The sequence below is a fragment of the Pongo abelii genome, chromosome 18 (genome assembly GCF_028885655.2).
Source record: "Pongo abelii isolate AG06213 chromosome 18, NHGRI_mPonAbe1-v2.0_pri, whole genome shotgun sequence".
In the NCBI taxonomy this organism is placed as follows: domain Eukaryota; kingdom Metazoa; phylum Chordata; class Mammalia; order Primates; family Hominidae; genus Pongo; species Pongo abelii.
Window position 1 is genome coordinate 21,903,839 of NC_072003.2, and position 23,095 is coordinate 21,926,933.

Below are 23,095 nucleotides of genomic sequence, written 5' to 3' on the forward strand. Positions count from 1 at the left end.
CTCAAGATCATCAGCCAGCACCCCAGAGATCCCTCATGCAATTCCTAGTCATCACTCACCTCTTTCCTTACTCTAGGTAGCCACTATTTTGACTTCTGTCACCATGTATTACTTTGCCTGCTTTTGAACTTTGTAAAAACATTATACAGTATGAACTCTGTTGTGTCCAACTCTTTTTTCTCATCCTTGCATCTGTGACATTCATCCATGACGCTGCATGCAGCAGAAGTTCAGTCTTTGTTGCCTCTCTGTAGTATTTCATGGAATGAATATGCCACAATTCATTTACTTATTCCACTGTTGAATGACATTCAGGTTATTTTCAACTTTTGGCTCTTATGAAAAACAGTTTCTGGCCAGACACGGTGGCTCACATCTGTAATCCTAGCACTTTGGGAGGCTGAGGTAGGTGTTTCACCTGAGGTCAGGAGTTCGAGACCAGCCTGGCCAACATGATGAAACCCCATCTCTACTAAAAATGCAAAAATTAGCAGGGCATGGTGGTGGGCACCTGTAATCCTAGCTACTCGGGAGGCTGAGGCAGAAGAATTGCTCGAACCCGGGGAGGGGGGTGCGGAAGTTGCAGTGAGCCAAGATGGCGTCACTTAACTCCAGCCTGGGTGAAAGAGCAAAACTTCGTCTCAAAAAGAAAAAAAAAAAAAAAGAAAGAAAGAAAAAAGAAAAAGAAAAACAGTTAAACAGTTTCCATGAACATTTTTCTTATCTTTTGGTAGAAATACTTATTTATTTTGGGCCAATACAGCTGTATCTGTTTTCAATTTCTTGAATTTACTAGGTATCGTTTAGCTAGTTAGATGTAATAGCTTTGGGCTTTGTTAGGCTGTGGAAATTTCTGGAGCATAAATATAACTTTCTAGTCTTAGAACACAAGTAAACAAATGGGATAAGTTTTCTTGTTAGGAAAAGTAATTTGCAATAAAGCACAGCATTTAGTCTTCTTAGCACTACAGACAGTTTGTATAGGTGTTCTTATTTGCAAAACTGGCATATTTGTCAGAATTCTTTTTTTTCATTTGCAAATGACAGACACCCAACTCAAACCAACCTTAGTAAAAAAGAGAATGTAATGACTCAAGTATCCAGTTGCCTTCAGGTTTGGCTGGATTCAGGTGTTTAAACGATGTCATCAACATCTGACAATGTCATCCACATCTGGCTCCTCTTTCTGTTTATCTCTTGGTTCTGTTCTCCTCCCTGTTGGCATCACTCTTAGGCCTTTCTCTACTGGTGACCACTGGCAGCTTCAGGTTTAAAATTTCCTAACTCTGGCTGGGTGCAGTGGCTAACACCTGTAATCCTAGCACTTTGGGAGGCCGAGATCAGATCGCTTGAGCCCAGGAGTTTGAAACCAGCCTGGGCAACATAGAGAAACCCTGTCTCTATAAAAATACAAAAATTAACCAGGCATAGTGGTGCACACCTGTAGTCCCAGCTACTCAGAAGGCTGAGGGAGGAGGCTCACCTAAGCTTGGGAGGTCGAGGTTGCATTGAGCTGTGAGCATGCCACTGCACTCTAGCCTGGATGGCAGAGTGAGACCCTGTCTCAAAAAATATAATAAAATAAAATTTCCTAGCTCCAAGGCCGGCAGAAGACAGAGCTTCTCTCTTCCCTACGGTTCTGATAAAACTCCCAGAATTGAATCTCACTGGCTTTAACTGGGTTGTATGCTCTGACAGAATCACTGTCTTCAGGAAGAAAATAATTCTGACAGGTCATATTCCACACCTGGCCCACAGGGACTGACTGTGTGGGAGAGGTGTTACCCAGGGAAAAGTGTTAACCACAAAAGCGAGAAATGGATGCCGTGCAGGGACACAATAATGAAACACAGATGTCAACTATGCTGAGAAATATGTACGTGGGTTGGCACACGGACATTCTGAGACTGTAGGTGTTGGCAGAAAGTTAATATTATCGTAACTCTGATTACTCAAGTCTAACCCTTGTCATTTACATAGAGAGAAACTTGCAAAAGTTGGCTGAGCTTTAAAAATGTTCTACTTCCTTATTTCAAAAATATTGCTGTTCATCTCATCATGCTGGCTTGAAACTGTAGAGATACGCTTGTCTTTTATTTTCCTTCTCACCCTTTCCCTGTTGGATCAGCCAACAAATCCTATTGATTCTTTCTTTAAATTTTCTCCCCTACTAATTACTCTTTTTCTCTGTTCCCTCTGACATGACATCAGAAACTCCAGGTTTATGTATATATTCTATCCCCTTAGCCACCCCAGTGAAATAAGAGCAACTCTTTACCAGTAAGCCTTGTCCTCGTCCTGGAGGACTGACTAGGTTTACATGCCCATTCTTGAGCCAAACTCTGTGGCGAGGGGGATGGTGGACACCTGAGTCATGTGACCATCCTGACCAGCCTGTCAGGAGTGCAGTCAGCCCTTCCTGAATCACCTGGACCAAGAGTGAGGGAGGGAATGATGCTCAGAGGAAAGTCAGGACATTGATGCTAACAGAAGGGGAAGTGGGTAGTAGGCAAGTAAAAACAACAGATATCCAGCACACTTAGAAATGAAAACTGGAGGCCCAGGTGCAGTGGCTTACGCCTGTAATCCCAGCACTTTGGGAGGCTGAGGCAGGAGGATCACTTGAGCTCAGGAGTTCGAGATCAGCCTGGGCAACAACATAGGGAGACCCCATCTCTACAGAAAATGAAAAAATTAGCTGGGCATAGTGATGCGTGCTTGTGGTCCTAGCTACTCAGGAGACTGAGGTGGGAGGATCGCTTGAGTCCCAAGAGATCGAGGCTGCAGTGAGCTATGATTGTACCATTGTACTACAGCCTGGGTGACAGAGTGAGACCCTGTCAAAAAAAAAAAAAAAAAAAAAAAGAAGAAAGAAAGGAGAGAAAGAAAGAAAGAAACTCAACCAAGTGTGGTGACTCATGCCTATAATCCAAGCATTTTGGGAGGCCGAGACGGGTGGATCACCTGAGGTCAGGAGTTTGAGACCAGCCTGACCAACATAGTGAAACCCTGTCTCTACTAAAAATACAAAAATTAGCTAGACATAATGGTGCACGCCTGTAATCCCAGCTACTCAGGAGGCTGAGGCAGGAGAATTGCTTGAACCTAGGAGGCGGAGGTTGCAGTGGGCCAAGATTGCACCACTACACTCCAGCTTAGGCTACAGAGTGAGACTCCATCTCAAAAAAAGAAAAACGAAAAGAAAAGAAAATTAAAACTGCTTCACCTCTTATTTCAAAGTGTTAAAAGAAAAACTTTAGACAAACTAGAGGTAATAGAGTTTAATCAAACAAAGAATGATTTGCTAATGGGACAGCCTCCCCAGCCAGAATAGGTTCCGAGGGACTTAGATGCTGCCACATGCTGGGTCAAAGAAGATTTATGGACAAGAAAAGGAAAATGACATAGAAAAAATGGAAGTGAGGTTCAGGAACAATGGATTGGTTACAGCTCAGCATTTGCCTTATTTGAACACAGTTTGAACAATTGGTTGCCTGTGATTGGCCAAAATTCAGTGATTGGTACAAGAGTAGGTTATAGTCTGTTGACACCTCTAGTTAGGTCACAGTTCATTATGTACAGAGAAATCTTTAGGCCAAACTTAAAATACGTTAGGAGGTAGCTTTGGGCTAAATTTGACAAAAGTATGCTGTGGTCTATGGATCAGAGCTTATGGAGCTCATAACATCTTATTTTCAAACAGGAAGGGGTCATAGCAATTGTCTACTTACCCCAGTCCTCTAGTTTCCATTAACCATTCTTCTTTTATGCACTTAGATTAATTTATGCTTTGAACCCTAGAACCTCAAGTGTAATCAAAAAGCGCAAAAAGTCCTTGTTTCTTTCAATCCTTTGGTTCACTGGTCCCCTCCCCCATAACTAAGGGAATATATTGTTCAAGATGTAAGCTTAGTTGCATGTGTTAAAGACCATAAAAACAGTGGTTTAAACAAGATAATTTTATTTCTCTCTCACATAATAGTCTGAGCTGATACAATGGCTGTGCTCTGTGAAGTCACCAGCAACCCAGCATCCTTTCCTCTGTTGCGCATTTATTCCAAATGCAGTTCTTGGCTTTGTGTGCATGACCCAAGATGGTGCACCGTCATCTCCGCATTCCGGCCCACAGGAAGCAAGATGGAGAAAGGGAGGAATAACCTCTTTCCTCTAACAGCACAGCCGGGAAGTTGTGTGTATCACTGCTGCTCTCATCCCATTGACCATCCTCATGTTCATACCTTGGTGCAAGAGAATCTAGAAACATAGTCTTTATTCTAGGCAGTTGTGTACCCGACTACAAAGGAAAGGAGGACAGATACTGGAAGATAACCAGCAATCTCTGCAGGGAAGAAAGGGAAAAAAAAAATCTGACTTTTTCTTTTCTTCTTGTTTTTCAGGTGAAAAAAAAAAAGATCCCTGATTAATTGCAAATGCTGGGACAGTTTACCACTCCAGGCTGAAGAGTCCATACCAACATGTCTGCCTACTACAGGAATAACGGGTCTGAGGAAGACCCAGATTACCCTGACTATTCAGGGTCTCAGAACCGTAAGCAGGGGTATTTGAAAACTCAGGGTTATCCAGATGTTCCAGGTCCTCTGAACAATCCAGACTACCCCGGCACCAGGAGTAATCCATACTCTGTAGCCTCCAGAACACGTCCGGACTATCCTGGGTCTCTGGCAGAACCAAATTATCCTAGATCTCTGAGTAATCCAGACTATTCTGGCACCAGAAGCAATGCATACTCTGCAGCCTCTAGAACAAGCCCAGACCATCCTACCTCCCTACCAGAGCCAGATTATAGTGAATTTCAGAGTCATCCCTACCACCAAGCATCATCCAGACAGCCAGACTACCCTGGATCTCAACGAAATCCTGATTTTGCAGGCTCCAGCAGCAGTGGAAACTATGCAGGCTCCAGAACACATCCAGATCATTTTGGCTCCTTAGAACCGGACTACCCTGGAGCTCAGAGCAACTCTGATCATCCTGGACCCAGAGCCAATTTGAACCATCCAGGATCCAGAAGGAATCTAGAACATACAAGTTTTAGAATCAATCCGTATGCAGACTCTCTGGGAAAGCCTGATTATCCAGGCGCTGACATTCAACCTAACTCTCCACCCTTTTTTGGGGAGCCAGACTATCCCGGTGCTGAGGACAGTCAGAACTTGCCAAGCACTTGGAGAGAACCTGATTATTCAGATGCTGAGAATGGTCGTGATTATGACTCTTCTGAGACCCCAAAGATGACCAGGGGGTAAGTTCAGATATATATCCCTTCATTAGGAGTGGATACTGAGTGCTGAATCATCAAGTCAATGGAATTTGGTTGGTGTGGTTTAGATTAGGGATATATATGATGGTTTCCATGACCTGAAGTTGTGGTGAAACGTGCATACCTATCTGTAGACCTCACCTGGGCCATGGACTCTCAGTTTGAGGCTTCAAGCCCTTACTTGAACTTAATCTTTCACCATCTCTTTCCATGGATCACCTTCCCATTATCCCACCTCTTCCTAATTCAATCCCTGTAAGACATCTAGATCCACACTGTTTTGACCCTGCTGCATTGCCAACAAGGTTAAGGCTTGACACTCATAAATCCAAACACTTTAATCAAAATTATATCAACAGTAATGAATTGTTATCCAGAAAATCTTTTGGAGATCTAACTCCATGAAGTCAATTAGTTTTTTATATGAGATGTTTGCACCACTTCTTTGGTTTTTTTTGGTCTTTTTTTTTTTCTTTTTCTTGAGACACGGTCTTGCTATGTCACCCAGGTTGGAGTGCAGTGGCACAATCATAGCTCACCACAGCCTCAACTTTCTGGGCTCAATCAATCCTCCCACCCCAGCCTCCCAAGTAGCTGGGACTACAGGCGTGCACCTATTATGCCCGGCTAATTTTTTATTTTTTTATAGAGATGGTGTTTTGCCATGTTGCCCAGGCTAGTCTTGAAGAAGGCTCCCAACTGCTGGGATTATAGGCATGAGCCACCATGCCCGGCCATGTTTGCACCACTTCTGATTTTTACACTTTTATTTGTATTTTACTGAGATTATCAGAATTGATGACTTTTCACCAAAACTTTACTGCAGATTTGATTCACTGATTATCTGCACTATTTTAATCTAATTTTATCAATTATAGTTTTCACCATTTTCAGTATTCCTTTAAGGCCGTTTTTTTTTGTTGTTGTTGTTGTTGTTGTTGTTTATTCATTCATTCATTCATTCATTCATATTTTGAGATGGAGTTTCGCTCTTGTTGCCCAGGCTGGAGTGCAATGGCACGATCATAGCTCACCACAGCCTCCGCCTCCCGGGTTCAAGCGATTCTCCTACCTCAGCCTCCTGAGTAGCTGGGATTACAGGCATGCACCACCATGCCCAGCTAATTTTGTATTTTTAGTAGAGACGGGGTTTCTCCATGTTGGTCAGGCTGGTCTCAAACTCCCAATCTCAGGTGATCCACCTGCCTCAGCCTCCCAAAGTGCTGGGATTACAGGCATGAGCCACTGCGCCTGGCCTGAGGCCATTTTTAAATAGCAAGTCCAGTTTTTCCAGGTTTAGATTCTGTAGATCTAAATTTTGACTAAAAGATTTTGATCTTCTGTCAATTTTTGTTCCTTGACAAATTTTACCAGATGCTGTTCTGGACACCGACAGCATTAGTCTGGGTGACTTAGTTCTACCAAATCTAATTTTTCCTGGGTTAAGTTTTTTCATGTTCATGTTGCCAACAAAATGTAATTTTTTTTTTTTTTTTTTTTGAGACAGAGTCTCACTCTGTCATCCAGGCTGGAGTGCAGTGGCTCAGTCTTGGCTCACTGCAACCTCCATCTCTCAGGTTCAAGTGATTCTCCTGCCTCAGCCTCCCAAGTAGCTGGGATTACAGGCATGCACCACCATGCCCAGCTAGTTTTTGTATTTTTAGTAGAGACAGGGTTTCACCATGTTGGCCAGGCTGGTCTTGAGCTACTGACCTCAAATGATCCGCTTGCCTCGGCCTCTCAAAATGCTGGGATTACAGGCATGAGCCACTGTGCCCAGTCTAGGATGTGATTTTTCAAAGTCAGTTTGTGGTTTAATCAGTAACAATGTTTGTCGTGTGAAGTTGTAACCAATATGAGTTTGATTTTGCATTTACTGTTTCTACTAGTAATATTTATGAATTTGATAAAAAAAAAACTGGTGGCTTGTGTTTATCTCTAGGAACAAGGATATAGGACTTGGGTGTGCAGCAGTCCTGATGTCTTTAGAACACAAATAGTAGGGTTAACAGGACCAGATGAAAATGTCCTCCTTGGTCTTATCATCCACTGCCTGATTCATCATTCCAAAGCCCACCTTTGATCCTATCACTCCTTTGCTTTTCATCTTCCATGGGTCCCCATAACCTTTGGAGAAAAGCCACCCAACTTCACTTATAGAATGTTTATGAATAAGGATACGTCGCGTTAATGTAAGATGCCAGCCAAAGACCAGCCTGACTGATCTCCTCTTAAGTCTCCTGTCTGCCCCGTGCCTTGACCTTATGCTCTAGGTCAGTGGTTCTTGACTTTGGCTGATCCTTAGCATTACCCAGTTACCTGGGGAACTTTAAAAATAATACAGATGCCTCGGCCAAACCTTCAGAACTTCTGATTCAATTCTCCAGGACAAGGCTTAGGAAGTGGTATATGTAGTAAATTGAGAATCATCACTCATCAATTGATGTTCATAGCATTTCCTTTATATATTCAGCACTTTCTGGCCTCACACATTTTTTTATGCTGTTCTTCATCCTTGGAATCCCCTCCCCTTACGTATGAATGGGTCCTCTCAATCCCCGCTCAAATGTATCTTTTCCACGCAGATTTCTCCCAAAACTCTCAGCAAGAATTCTCTTTCCTCCAAACTCCTTGGGCCTGTCTTCAGATACTCACCAGTTTCTACTTGTAGTATAATTGTTCATAGCTGTGTCTAAGAAGCTGTACCAACTTGTACTGTGAGCTTCTTGAGGGCAGATACCCCATGTTTTCCTCTCTGTATTCTCATCTCCTAGCCCATGCCTAACTCAGGGTTGGCATTTAGTCTGCATTTGTGGAATGGAATGGATGGATGGATGAATACATTAATAAATGGATGGATACATGGATGGATAGATGAACACATGGATGGATAGATGGACGGATGAATGTATGTATGGTTGGATGGGTGGATGGTAAGTGGATGGATGGATAAATGGATGGATGAATACATGAATGAATGGATGGGTACATGGATGGATGGATAAACAGATGAATCAATGGATGGATGAATGGATGGATGAATAAATGGATGGATAAATACATGATTGAATGGATGGATACATGGATGGATAGATGGATGGATGAATGTATGGATGGATAAATGGATGGATGGATAAATAAATGGATGAATACATGATTGAATGGATGGATGCATGGATGGATGGATGGATGGATGGATGGATGGATGGATGGATGGATGACACTCCTTACTATACTCTTGGTTGGAGAGTGATCCATCATTTTGGATTTTAGGGTGCTCAGCAGAACATCTTCAATCCAGCCCTCATTTCGTCACAGGAGTGATGGCCCCTTGGGCAACCTTTGGGGAGAGAATGAAGATTACCCTGAAGGCATTGAAATGGCATCCATGGAGATGGCAAACTCATATGGCCACTCTCTGCCAGGTGCTCCTGGAAGTGGCTATGGTAAGCATTTGTTAAGCCAGGATCATATCCTGGGAAGAAAATAAAATCAGTGGATTTAGGGGTGCAATGATTAAGGAGACTTGGCAATAGGAGAATTGGTGTATCCTTCCAATCTCAGAGACCCTTTTTTTACATACAAAAGTTGAGAATTCAGTGTTTAGAGAAGCCAAGTTAATTGTCATCAATTATTAAAAAAATGCCAGGTAAGGGTTGTGGGAAATGGGGACCTGTGCACTCTGTTCCTACCGGAGCTGGTGAAGCTCAGTCCACAGTGGTTATGTGGCAATGTGGGCTCATTGTGGCAAGATCTTCATACTTTTCAGAAGCCATGTATTTGGGGTTTTATGTGAAACCTGATGTTGACGTGTTCCAAAATAATTTTTAAAAGTAAAAACAGTGAGCTGGGCAAACAAAATCACATTTTTTGTTAGCTGTCAGTGGCCACCTGTAGTTTAGCATATCCTAAAGGCATTCAGGCAATCAGCACGTATGTGTTCAGAACCTACTGGTGGAAAAGGGAGTTAAGAGGTAGCTCTGCCCTCATGTGATTTAAAGCCTAAATAGGTCAACAAAAGTGCCACATCAAGACTAAAGAAAAGGCTGGGTGTGGTGGCTCACACCTGTAATCCCAGCAGTTTGGAGGCTGAGGCGGGCAGATCACCTGAGGTCAGGAGTTCGAGACCAGCCTGGCCAACATGATGAAACCCCGTCTCTACTAAAAATACAAAAATTAGCCAGGCGCAGTGGAGGGCACCTGTAATGCCAGCTATTCGGGAGGCTGAGGCAGAAGAATCACTTGAACCCGGGAGGCGGAGGTTGCGGTGAGCCAAGATCGCACCACTGTACTCCAGCCTGGACACTAGAGCAAGACTCTGTTAAAAAAAAAAAAAAAAAAAAAAGACTAAAGAAAGTTAGCAAGCAAACTATTAATATTTGAAAAATCATGTTGTCCTCATAATTTGTTGTGTGTATAGGTAAGATGCTTAGCTCCAGGAGGCAAAGGAAATTCTAAACAGTTTTTTTTTTAAGACAGTGTCCTGCTCTGTCACCCAGGCTGATCATAGCTCACTGCAGCCTCGATCTCCTAGGCTCAAGCAATCCTCCCACCTCAGCTTCCCCAGTAGCAGAGGCTGCAGTTGCATGCCACCATGACCTGGCCCTTTTTTTATGCTTGAGAAAGATGGTGTCTTGCTATGTTGCCTGGGCTGGTCTTGAACTCCTGGCTTCAAGCAATCCTCCAGTCTCAGCCTTCCAAAGTGCTGGGATTACAGGCTTGAGCCTGGGCCAATTCTGAACAGTTCTAACTTTCCAGGAGGAAAAAGAGACATGTTCCAGGAAGCCATTTGATGGCACAAGAGAAAAAAAAAGCCAGGCAATGTTAAAGGAATTTGGAGACTGTGGAGGTCAGAAAAGGGAGGAAGTGTTCAGCCAATAAGAAGAGAACAAGAGACCCAAGTGCTGACAGGTGCAGATGGAGGTGCAGATGGAGGATTGATGAGCCTTGAGGAGTAGATGGGGCAGGTTTGGAAGAAGGCAGAGAGGAGGGGACAGGATGCATAGCCCTACACTAATGAAAACACTGACTGTGAACACATGGAAAATTTTCATTCCGGGCCTAATTTTAAAAATTAGCTGGGCGTGGTGGCACACACCTAGGGTCCCAGCTACTTGGGAGACTGACACAGGAGGATCACTTGAGCCTGGGAGGTTGAGGTTGCCGTGAGCCATGATTGTACCACTGCACTCTGGTCTGAGTGACAAAGTGAGACCTTGTCGCTAAAAAAGAAAGGACAGGACAGGACAGGACAAGACAGGAAAGGAAGGGAGTGGAGGGGAGGGGAGGGGAAGAGTTGGGAGGAGGTGGAGGGGGAGAGAGGGAAGGAAGGAAGAAAGAAAGGAAGGAAGGAAGGGAGGAAGGAAGGAAGGAAAAAGAAAGAATATTCCTTTGGGAGCACAGACATCAGATAGCCCAGGGCTATTCCAAACCTTTATTCCATGCATTCCTCCACAGGGGCAACAGAAATCCCAAGGGGGGAATATCTGCTCTTGAAAGACCAGAAAAAAATCTCACTCTTTTGATGTATAAAGCAGAGATACATGTGTAATACACAAACGGATACAGTATATCTTTGGTATTAAAATGTCTTAGAGGACGGCAATGAGGAAAAAATGTGTCCCTTGCTTAACGGGCTGATAATGAAACAAGATTGAGACACATTGCTCTACTCCAATGCAAGTGGAACTTAGAACTGCAAGCAAATCTTGAGTGTTTCCTATGCCCTGGAGTCTCTGTCCAGCACTTGACTTGTATTATCTCATTTAATCTGCACAACCGCCTTTCAGGCAGGCACTGCCGCTCTCCCTGTTTTAACAGATGGGAAAACTAAGACTCAGAAAGAAACATGCACAAGGTTACTCACTTACTAAATTGACAGAGCCAGGATTGAATCCCATCTCTCTACCCAAAACCTGACCTCTTATTTACCCTGCATTACTGCTAGGTTGAATCAGGGCAAACACAAACAGATTCCCAACCACAAAGCTCTATAGAACATTGGAAGTTAAAATATTTAAAAAACAAAAAAAGCAGGTCAGTATAGTTCAATTCTCTGGGATCTTTTGTAGGGCAAAGTTTGCAACCCTTGGCAATCACTTGTCCAGTGTCACCCCATCCTGATAAAGTGTTCACTCCTTAAGGAGAACCTGTATTCATCTATGTACCCTCCAAGGCTCTAGGTGCTCTTCCTAGTGTCACAGTGCCTGGCCCACAGTAGGTGCTTGAAAAATATTAACTGAGTTAATAACAACAACAACAACTGTAAGAGTTGTATCAGCTAGCTATTGCCACAGGAATGCTGCATAACAAACAACTCCAAAAATCCAGAGTCGTACGATAAACAAGCATTTATTTCTTATGGGTCTGCAAGGTTGGTTGGCATTTGGCTGAACTAGGCTGAGTTTGTTGTGCTTGGCTCTACGTCATGGGTTCTATTTAGTTCCAGTGTCCCTCTTCTTGGACCAGTGAGCGACCTAGGGCAATGTCTTCCCATGTCGTAAGCTGAAAGTGCTCAAAATGGCAAGCAGAAGCACACGGTATCTTTAAAAGCCTTGGCTTGGAACTGGCACACTGTCACTTCTGCCATATTCCATTGTTAAAAGCAAGTCACACGACTAAGCCCAATATCAATGGAGGTGGTCAAGGTTGGGGAAGTGTAATATTTGCTGAATAACAATCTACTATAACAGTTAATATATATTAGAGTTTAATATGTTCTAGGATTATTTAATCATTTCACATGTGTTCACTGATTCAATTCCTCCAACAATCCTATGTGAAGGTCCTATTATTATCCCTATTTATTTATTTATTTTTGAGACAAAACACCCGCTCTTTCACGCAGGCTGGAGTGCAGTGGTGCAATCTCAGCTCATTGCAGCATTTACCTCCCGAGTGGCTGGGACTACAGGCACACTACCACCATGCCCAGCCAATTTTTTTATTTTTTGTAGACAGGGTTATGCCATGTTGCCCAAGCTGGTCTCAAACCCCTGTGCTCAAGCGATCGTCCCACCTTGGCCTCCCAAAGTGCCAAAATTACAGGCATACACCACCACACCTAGCCTATTATCCCTATTTTAGAGACTAAGATATTGAAGCTCAGAGATGCTAAAGACACACACCCAGGGGGTGCACAACTAGGAAGTAACAGGGCTGGGAGTTGATTCCCATGCAAGAAGCTCCAGAAAGTCTTCCAATGTAATTTTGCATACTGTCCCCATTAAAATGTGCTCCATTTTCTCCATTTCTCCCAGCTACTTGGGAGGCTGAGGCTGGAGAATCACTTGAACCCGGGAGGCAGAGGTTGCAATGAGCCGAGATTGTGTCACTGCACTCCAGCCTGTGTGACAGAGCAAGTCTCAAAAAAAAAAAGGGTGGACTAGAGTAAGGCCATGTTAGAGTGCAGTTTATATAGTCAAACAAAGTATTTTGTAAAACTTGCTTTTCAGTTCTATATGTATAGGTGTGTCCTGGATCTCAGTGCAACCATTATTTACACACACACACACTTTTTTACTGGGCTCCATGACTCATGCCTGTAATCCCAACACTTTGAGAGGCCAAGGCTGGCAGATCGTTTGAGCCCAGAAGTTCGAGACCAGCCTGGACAACATGGTGAAACCCCATCTCTACAAAAAATACAAAATATTAGCCAGGCATGGTGGTGAATGCTTGTAGTCCCAGCTACTCAGGAGGCTGAGGTGGAAGGATTGCTTGAGCCTGGGAGGTCAAAGCTGCAGTGAGCTGAAATCGCACCGCTGCACTCCAGCCTAGGTGACAGAGTGAGAACCTGTCTTAAAATATATTTTTTAATATATATTAATGTAATTTTATTTTTATATTATATTAAAATATATATTTATAGATAATATATATTATTATATTTTAATATATTTATTTTTATATCATATAACATAATATAAAATATAGATTATATGTTACATATAAAAATATATAAATATATTAGAAATACAAAAATATATAAAATATATAGTATAAAATATATATTTTTATTTTTATATCATGTAGTTTATATATATATAAATATATTTTTAGAGACAAGGTCTCATTATGTTGCCCAGGATGGTCTTGAACTTTTGGGCTCAAGTAATCGTCCCACCATGGCTTCCCAAAGCACTGGGATTACAGGCGTGAGCTACCTCGCCTTGCCAACAATTATTTTTAACTATGGCTTAGTCAAATGAAAAACCATTGATCTAGGCTGATTATATTTAACAGCACTGTTTTTGTATTTTTGTCCTAGTTTCCACCCAAGTTCTTAATCAGTAGTCTGTTAGAACCTCAAAGACCAGGTCCCAGTCTTATTAGCTGTTACAAACCATTATTAGCACATCATAACTATTGCATTCCAGGAACGTCTAGTGTGGTGAGACTAATCGGCAATGTCTCCTTCCTCTTCCTTCCAGTGAACCCTGCTTATGTAGGTGAAAGTGGTCCTGTCCATGCCTATGGAAACCCACCACTGTCTGAATGTGATTGGCACAAGTCACCCCAAGGTAAGTGATATGGTTTGGCTCTGCGTCCCCACCCAAGTCTCATTTCAAATTGTAATCCCCATGTGTCGGGGGAGAGACCTGGTAGGAGGTAATTGGATCATGGGGGTGGTTTCCCCCATGCTGTTCTCATGATAGTGAGGGAGTTCCCTTGAAATCTGATGGTTTAAAAGTGACAGCTTCCCCTGCACCTGCTCTCTCTCCTGCCCCTATGTGAGACGTGCCTTCTTTCCCCTATGCCTTCCACCATGTTTGTAAGTTTCCTGAGAAACACCACCCAGCCATGAGGAACTGTAAGACAACTAAACCTCTTTTGTCTATAAATTACACAGTCTCAGGCAGTATTTTTATAGCAGTGTGAAAACAGACTAATACAGTAAGACTTAGAGGACAGTGACCAAAAAGTCAACCCTGGAGAAGGAACATGTCCAAGACAATCCACCCATTGCCATTTCCTTTGGCCTTTACTGTGGTTACTAATGCAGAACCTGCTTAACATATCATAATGGAGTTTTCTTTTAGATGTATAGTTTGTTGTCTTCTGGGTATCAGGGTGTCTTCATTAGGAATCTTCTGGTTGCAAGTGACAGAAACCCAACTCAAACAGGCATTAGCCCAAGGGGAATTCATTGGCTCATATGGTAGAAGCGTATGGGGGAAACTTAAAGAAATGAAAGTAGAAATATTAGTACCTTCCAGCACCTAGTACAGTGCCTGGCACATAGTAGGTATTTTAGGGATATTTTTTAGATTAATTTGTTGAATGAGTACAGAAATAAGGACCTCAGTCTGATGTCAGGGAACTCAATGTCACCTGGACTCTGGTTTCCCATCCATTTCTCATCTTTGTAAAACTTGCTTTTCAGTTCTATATGTATAGGTATGTCCTGGATCCTCAGCTCCTCTTTAAGTTAGACCTCATTCATCTCCATCAGAGTCAGGACTTGTCCACAGGCCAGAGAGCATGGCCATTAGCAGGCCCACGTCAGCCCTCTCCTTAGCCACCTCATTAGGAAGTCTTGCTTCCTCCCTGGGTCCATCTCTAATGCGGGGGAAAGACTCTGGCCAGTCTAACTGGAGGACATGCCCACACTTGAACCAATCATTTTTACCACAGGGGACAAGACTGGGTCACCTGTCTATTCTGTGGCTAATGTCTGTGTTGGTGGGGACAAGATGCATTGATCAAAGTTTTTCTGAATATTCGTATAATTATTATGGTGATGGAGTGTGGAAGCAGTCAGACTGGTGAAAGATAGAAGGCACTGCAATCAGTTAGGAAGCTCTCTAAGGATCACTGTGTGTGGTGATGAAGGTTGAATCAGAGGCAGAGACTGAAAAATAAAAAGGAAGCAACAAGCCAGGCACGGGGGTTATGCCTGTAATCCCAACACTTTGGGAGACCGAGGCGGGAGGATTGCTTGAGCCTGGGAGGTTGAGGCTGCAGTGAGCTGTGATCTCACCATTGCAGTCTAGCCTAGGTGACAGAGTGAGACCCTGTCTCAAAAACAAACAAACAAAAACAAAAAATGGAGCAACAGAGGAGAGAGACTAGACTAGGGAATGCTGGAGCCACAAGGCAAATCTGTGAGCAACAAGGAATAAAGTAATGAGGTCCTCTATACAATGATGCATGTGGAGAGAAGCCACTTAGAACTCTCACCTTTCAGCCCCATCGCCTATAAGATAACCATTAGCCTCATCCTTCAAGAGATGTATGCCTTTTCAGGGAGGGTTAGATATTGCTACTTGGAAGGGAAAACCATTGGATATAAATGATCACACTGTCTATTTGGTCCCCACTGGGGCACAGAATGGCCTTAATTATCAGGGAGAAGAAATACCTTTAAATGTCATGACTGCTCTGTCTTGCCAGCATGAGGTTTGGAGACCGTATAGAAAAAAACACACTCAGAGTGTTTTTTCTGTTCTCTTACTCAACAACCATCAACACAGAAGGCTTCTGTGAACAAATGGGTGGGGGTTTCTCCCCACACACCAAGAAAGCGATCAGTTTTACAGCAGACATCGCTGGGTGTCCTCCAACTCAATTCTGACGCTATCTACCTGGAGATAGTGTCAGATCCCATAGGACAAAGGCACAGTCCCCAAGACTGTATACCTCCTTCAGACACCAGCCACATGTCCAGGCCGCCGGAACTTTTTCTTCTTTTTATTATTATTATTTTTTAGAATCTCACTCCGTTACTCAGGCTGGAGAGCGGTGGTACCATCTCAGCTCACTGCAACATCCGCCTCCCAGGTTCAAGCGATTCTTGTGCCTCAGCCTCCTGAGTAGCTGGCATTACAGGCGTGTGCCACCACGCCCAGCTCATTTTTGTATTTTTAGTAGAGATGGGGTTTCGGCATTTTGGCCAGCTGGTCTCAAACTCCTGACCTCAACTGATCCGCCCACTGCGGCTTCCCAAAGTGCTGGGATTACAGGTATGAGCCACCGCGCCCAGCTCCAGAACTTCTGACCAACCAGCTTCAAGTTGGGGTTCCCACAACCTCCTCCTTTGGTTTGGTTAATTTGCTGGAGCAGCTCACAGAACTCTGGCAAACACTTATGTTTACTGGCTTATTACAAAGAATATTACAAGGGACACAGAGGAAGAGATGCATAGGGTGAGGTATAGGGGAAGGGGCATAGAGCTTCCATGTCCTCCCTGGGTGAGCCACCCTCCAGGAACCTCCCTGTGTTCAGCTATCAGAAAGCTCCCTGAACCCAGTCCTCTTGGGTCTTTTATGGGGAGGCTTCATTACATAGACATGATTGACAACCATGTAGAAATGTGACTGGACAGCCAGGCATGGTGGCTGTCACCTGCAATCCCAGCACTTTGGGAGGCCTAGGCAGGTGGATCATCTAAGGTCAGGAGTTCGATACCAGCCTGGCCAACACGGTGAAACTCCGTGTCTACTAAAAATTCAAAAATTAGCTGGGCATGGTGGCATGCGCCTGTAGTCCCAGCTACTTGGGAGGCTGAGGCAGGGGAGTCACTTGAACTCAGGAGGCGGAGATTGCAGTGAGCCGAGATCGTGCCATTGCACTCCAGACTGGGCAACAGATCAAGACTCTATCTCAAAAAGGTCAAAAGGTGTATGATCTCATACTAATAGGCGGATTGGGGAAACCCAGAAAGCCGTGTCTGTTCAGATCCTTCTTGGGCTCTCTGTGTAGCATTCCTTCCTCCAGGGTTTGGGGAAGGACCCCTTCTGAAATGAGGGAGAATTTCTTTATGGCCAACTCCAAGACAGAAAGGTGGGGAAAGACTGGAATCCTGCCTTGGGGAGAAAAAAGAGCAAATGGAAAGAGGCAGGAGGTCAGACAGAGAAATTCTGTTTTCTGAGGCTTAAAATTCCAACATTATAACAAGGGCTATGGTAGTTATGAGCCAGGAACCACGGGTGGGAAAAAAATTATGTGTGTATATATATATATATTATATATATATTTTATATAATATATATATATTTTATATAATATATATATAATTTTATATAATATATATATATATTTTATATATATATCACAGGAACCCTGGTAGAAGAGGAGTCCCCAAAATGCAGAGAGTAGTAAAGAAATAGAGGATCAAAAGATGAACCTGGCTGTCTTCATCATTTTGCTTTGTGTTGAATTTGATTCACAAACCACATGCAATTAAATCATAGCCCAGGCTGGATGCACTGGCTCACACCTGCAATCCCAGGACTTCTGGAGGCTGAGGCAGGTAGATCACTTGAGTTCAGAGATTTAAGAACAGCCCCTGTTGTTTCCTGACTTTTTGCTGGAGAGGATGTGGAGAAATAGGAACACTTTTACACTGTTGGTGGGACTGTAAACTAGTTCAACCCTTGTGGAAGTCACTGTGGCGATTCCTCAGGGATCTAGAACTAGAAATTCCATTCGACCCAGCCATCCCATTACTGGGTATATACCCAAAGGACTATAAATCATGCTGCTATAAAGACACATGCACATGTATGTTTATTGCAGCATTATTCACAATAGCAAAGACTTGGAACCAACCCAAATGTCCAACAATGATAGACTGGATTAAGAAAATGTGGCACATATACACCATGGAATACTATGCAGCCATAAAAAATGATGAGTTCATGTCCTTTGTAGGGACATGGATGAAATTGGAAATCATCATTCTCAGTAAACTATCGCAAGAACAAAAAACCAAACACCGCATATTCTCACTCATAGGTGGGAATTGAACAATGAGAACACATGGACACAGGAAGGGGAACATCACACTTTGGGGACTGTTGTGGGGTGGGGGGAGGGGGGAGGGATAGCATTGGGAGATATACCTAATGCTAGATGACGAGTTGGTGGGTGCAGTGCACCAGCATGGCACATGTATACATATGTAACTTACCTGCAAGTTGCGCACATGTACCATAGAGCCTAAAGTATAATAATAATAATAAGAAGAAGAAGAAGAAGAAAAAAAAAAGAACAGCCTGAGCAGCACGGTGAAACCCCATCTCTATGAAAAATAGAAAATTTGGCCAAGCATGGTAGCTCATGCCTGTAATCCCAGCACTTTGGGAGGCCTAGGTGGGTGGATCACTTGAGGTCAGGAGTTTGAGACCAGCCTGGCCAACATGGTGAAACTCCATCTCTGCTAAAAATACAAAAGTTAGCTGGGCATGGTGGTGCATGCCTGTAATCCCAGCTACTCAAGAGGCTCAGGCTAGAGAATCACTTGAACCCGGGAGGCCGAGGTTGCCGTGAGCTGAGATCATGCCACTGCACTCCAGCCTGGGCAACAGAATGAGACTCTGTCTCAAAAAAAAGAAAAGAAAAATTAGCCAGGCCTGGTGGCATGCACCTGCAGTGCCAGCTACTCTGGAGGCTGAGGTGGGAAGATCCCTTGGGCCCAGGAGGCAGACACTGCAGTGAGCCAAAATCACCTACTGCACTCCAACCTAGGGGACAGAGTGAGACCTTGCCTAAAAAAAGAAACAAAAACAAAAGATGGCCTGATAAACTGTAGCTTTGATGAATTAATTATGCTGTGTCCCTAGGAAGCGCCTGCCACATAGTGTGCGTGCTTATATTCATTCATTTATGAATGAATATTTTGAGATGGAATCTCACTATATTGCTTTGACTGTTCTCAAACTCCTGGGCTCAAGCAATCCTCCCACCTCAGCCTCCCAAGTAGCTGAGAATACTGGTGTGAACCACCACCTCAGTTGGCAAGAATGAATGAATGATACACCAGCATCTTTTTTGTTGTTGTTTTTGAGGTGGAGTTTACTCTGTCCCCCAGGCTGGAGTGGAGTGGAGTGACCTCGGCTCACTACAACCTCTACCTCCTGAATTCAAGCAATTCTCCAGCCTCAGCCTCCCGAGCAGTTGGGATTACAGGCACCTGCCATCACATCTGGATAATTTTTGTATTTTCAGTAGATAGAGTTTCACCATGTTGGCCAGGCTGGTCTTGAACTCCTGGCCTCAAGTGATCCACCCACCTCGGCCTCCCAAAGTGCTGTGATTAGAGGCATAAACCACCGCACCTGGCAAGAATGAATGAATGATATACCAGCCTCTTGTTACAGGAAGGGGCCAGAGTGAAATGACTAAGAGTTCTGCTTTGGGTTCAGAGCAATCTGGATTTGACCCCAGCTCTATTGCTTGCTGGTTTTGTGACAGACAAATTATTTCATGGAGCATCAGTTTTCTTAGCTATAAGATGGGGTTGATTTTATTACCTACTTCATAGCGTAAATGTTGTGCTCTATTTAAAGTACTTGGCCTGCAGTAATGGCAGGTATCATTACTGTTAATTATCACTGTTGGGAGAAGGAGTACATGGGTTCTAGTTCAATTTTGACATTTAATGAAAGTGTGATGAGGAGGAGCAGTGTCCGTTCAGCTCTCTGCACCTCAATTTCTCCAACTATTAAATAAACAACTAGGCCTAGGTGATTTGAAATTAGATCTATTGGATACGAATTGTGTTTATGTGCCTGGCACTGAAACAGAAATGTGGCTTAGCAATAAAGGGGTTTATTTTTCTCATGTACTGAGAAGTGTGGGCTAGGTGTGATGGTTCACACCTGTAATCCCAGCACTTTGGGAAGCCCAGGTGGGAGAATTGCTTGAAACCAGGGGTTCGAGACCAGCCTGGACAACAAAGTGAGACCCTGTGTCTTAAAAAAAAAAAAAAATAGCTGGGCATGGTGGTGCCCCCTGTGGTCCCAGCTACTCAGGAGGCTGAAGCAGGAGGATTACTTGAGCCCAGGAGGTCAAGGCTGCAGTGAGTTATGATCACACCACTGCACTCCAGCCTGGGCGACAGAGCAAGACCTCATCTCTAAAAAAAAAAGTTTAAAAATTTGTACTTTTTTTTACATGCGGTGGCTCATGCCTGTAATCTCAGCACTTTGGGAGGCTGAGGCAGGCGAATCACTTGAGGTCAGGAGTTCAAGACCAGCCTGGCCAACATGGTGAAACCTCGTCTCTACAGAAAATACAAAAATTTGCCAGGCTACTCAGGAGGCTGAGGCAGGAGAATTGCCTGAACCCAGGAGGCAAAGGCTGCAGTGAGCCAAGATCATGTCACTGTACTCCAGCCTGGTCAACAGAGCGAGACTCCGTCTCTAAATAAATAAATAAATAAAAAATTTTAAAAAGTAAAAAAACAAGAAGCATGGAGGGAGGAAGTGCAAAGTTTGTGCAGCAGCTCCACCCATGACGCCCTCAAGGACTGAAGCCCTTTCTGCAGCCTTTTTCTCTACCATCCTTAGCAGGTGAACGTTCATTCTCTTCTTTTCGAAATGTCTGGAGGAAGACTGGTGAAGGGCAAATTGTGAACCCAGGCAAACTGTCCCCTTTGAAAGAGCATTCCTGGAAGCTGCAAGTCTCATTGGCTATAACTGGGTCACAGGCCCACCCTTAGCCGCAAAGAACACTGGGAGACTTTCAGCACTATGTCTGCACAGGAAATGGAGCTTTTGCTGGTATGAAAAAGAAGGAGACTAGAGACTGAGAGCCAGACAAATAGCAGAGTCCACTACCTAAGGCATCAGGAGATAATAATTGTATCACTGTAAACCCATGTGGATTTCTACAGGCAGATAAAATTACAGATATAAAATATAAGTTCAGCCAGGCGCTGTGGCTCACACCTGTAATCCCAGCACTTTGGGAGGCCGAGGCAGGCGGATCACGAGGTCAGGAGATCGAGACCATCCTGGCTAACACGGTGAAACCCCGTCTCTACTAAAAATACAAAAAATTAGCCGGGCATGGTGACGGGCACCTGTAATCCCAGCTACTCGGGAGGCTGAGGCAGGAGAATGGCGTGAACCTGGGAGGTGGAGGTTGCAGTGAGCCAAGATCGCGCCACTGCACTCCAGCCTGGGTGCCATAGAGAGACTCCATCTCAAAAAAAAAAAATATATATATATATATGTATGTATATTTAGAACATATATATGTATATTTACAACATATATATATGTTCTAAGCCATAACTTATATTCTATATATATAAGTTCTAGGCCAGAGGCACTAAATTATAAAAAAAATCTTGCCCTTTGACTATGAGTCATTTAGAAAAATATCTTCCTTCTGTTTCTAGAATCCCATTGTCTTAAATGAAAGATTCTGTTTTCAATTTCTTGCCTAGCTACCAAGACAGAATTCTCTGCAGGAAAACACTCCTTCTCCTGAGAAAACTCCTCTGGGGTTAGATGCAAGGAGTTATGTTGTGATTTGTATAGGGCTGGCTTTGGTGAGCTCATCCTGGCATTTTAGAAATAATGTGAAAGGTATATCCCTTTGTGATCATCATCACTTTTTCCCTGCGAGTCCCAATCAATACGGGTGTGACTGCTGTATGAAGTCTCAGGAAGCCCACCCCAGTAGAGAAGAAGGCTTGCAGGAGGCAGGAGATGCTGTCCGATGACCACGTGAATGAAATCATCATAGAGGTTGAGAATGTTTCCTCTGGGGTCCAAAGCCACCCATCCTCAAATCAGATTTTTCAAGAAAAGGTGCTGCTAGACTCAAGCATCAACATGGTTTCGTCAATATCTGACATTGATGTGATAGACTCTCAGACGGTCAGCAAAAGGAATGACCAAAAGGGCAACCAGGTGCTGCAGTTTTCAACAACTTTGAATGAATCGATATCTCAGACCCTTCATAGCCTAGAATGCATGCGCATAGACACTCCTGGTTCTTCACATGAAACTGTTCAAGGTAGTGAAATGCTGGGGAAGAGGGGTAGGGGAGTAGGAAAGAAGGCTTCCTCATTGTCCACAGCATATTTTACTTTTTAGATATCAAGTTGGGCCAGGCATGGTGGCTCACACCTATAATCCTACTGCTTTGGGAGGCCAAGATAAGAGGATTGCTTGAGCCCAGGTGTTTGAGACTAGCCTGGGCAACAAAGGGAGACCTCATTGCTACAAAAAAATTTTAAAAAATAATAGCCAGGCATGATGGTACACACCTGTGGTCCCAGCTACTCAGGAGGCCAAGTTGGGAAGATCACTTGAGCCCAGGAGTTGGAGGCTGCAGCAAGCTCTGATGGCACCACTGCAACCCAGCCTGGGTGACAGAATAAGATCCTGTCTCTAAAAGAAGGACATTGAGTAATATGGAAGGGTGGAAGGTTTTGTGGTTGAACTAAGGAAGCCAAGGACAAAGGAAAGGATCAATTTAAGACATCCCTAACAAAAGCTTATTTTTATCAAGCTTATTTCTTATGCCTTGTGCTCTGCAGAGCACCTGCTTTTGTTATCCATCGAATTGAGTTTTATGTACTTCCTGCACTCCACACCTTTGAGGTGGCATTTCCATTTGCTTGATGAGGAAACTGAAGCTCAGATAAATTTAGTGACCTGGAAGATCTGGGGCCCAAATACAGGTCTATCTGATTCCCAAGACTGCATTCTTTTTTTTTTTTTTTTTTAGACAAAGTCTTGCTGTCGCCCAGGCTGGAGTGTAGAGGCACGATCTTGGCTCACTGCAATCTCTGCTTCCCAGGTTTAAGTGATTCTCATGCCTCAGCCTGCTGAGTAGCTGGGATTACAGGTGCATGTCACCACACCTGACTAATTTTTGTATTTTTAGTAGAGGTGGGGTTTTACCATGTTGGCCAACCTTGTCTCAAACTCCTGGCCTCAGGCGATCTGCCCACCTTGGCTTCCCAAAGTGCTGGGATGGATTACGGGTGTAAGCCACCACATCCAGCCTCAAGCCTGCATCCTTAACCACCACACTGTCTCACTTTGGGCTAATTCCTCCTCACCCTGGTCA

At 43.8% G+C, this 23,095-nt stretch overlaps 1 protein-coding gene across 3 annotated transcripts in view; it reads left to right on the forward strand.

Annotated features, from left to right (window-relative positions):
• Positions 1-23,095, forward strand: part of TMC5 (transmembrane channel like 5) — an 89,865-nt gene that overhangs the window by 24,979 nt on the left and 41,791 nt on the right. For 2 of the 3 annotated variants that reach the window (XM_024241443.3, XM_063717656.1), the window contains exons 3-5: positions 4,398-5,263; positions 8,555-8,727; positions 13,714-13,803. In XM_024241443.3, coding sequence (XP_024097211.2) covers positions 4,476-5,263; positions 8,555-8,727; positions 13,714-13,803 — 1,051 coding nt within the window. In that variant the 5' untranslated portion in view covers positions 4,398-4,475. Of the gene's footprint in view, positions 1-4,397; positions 5,264-8,554; positions 8,728-13,713; positions 13,804-21,452; positions 22,034-23,095 lie in introns of those variants that run through there. The other variant, XM_024241446.3, reaches the window with a different exon arrangement.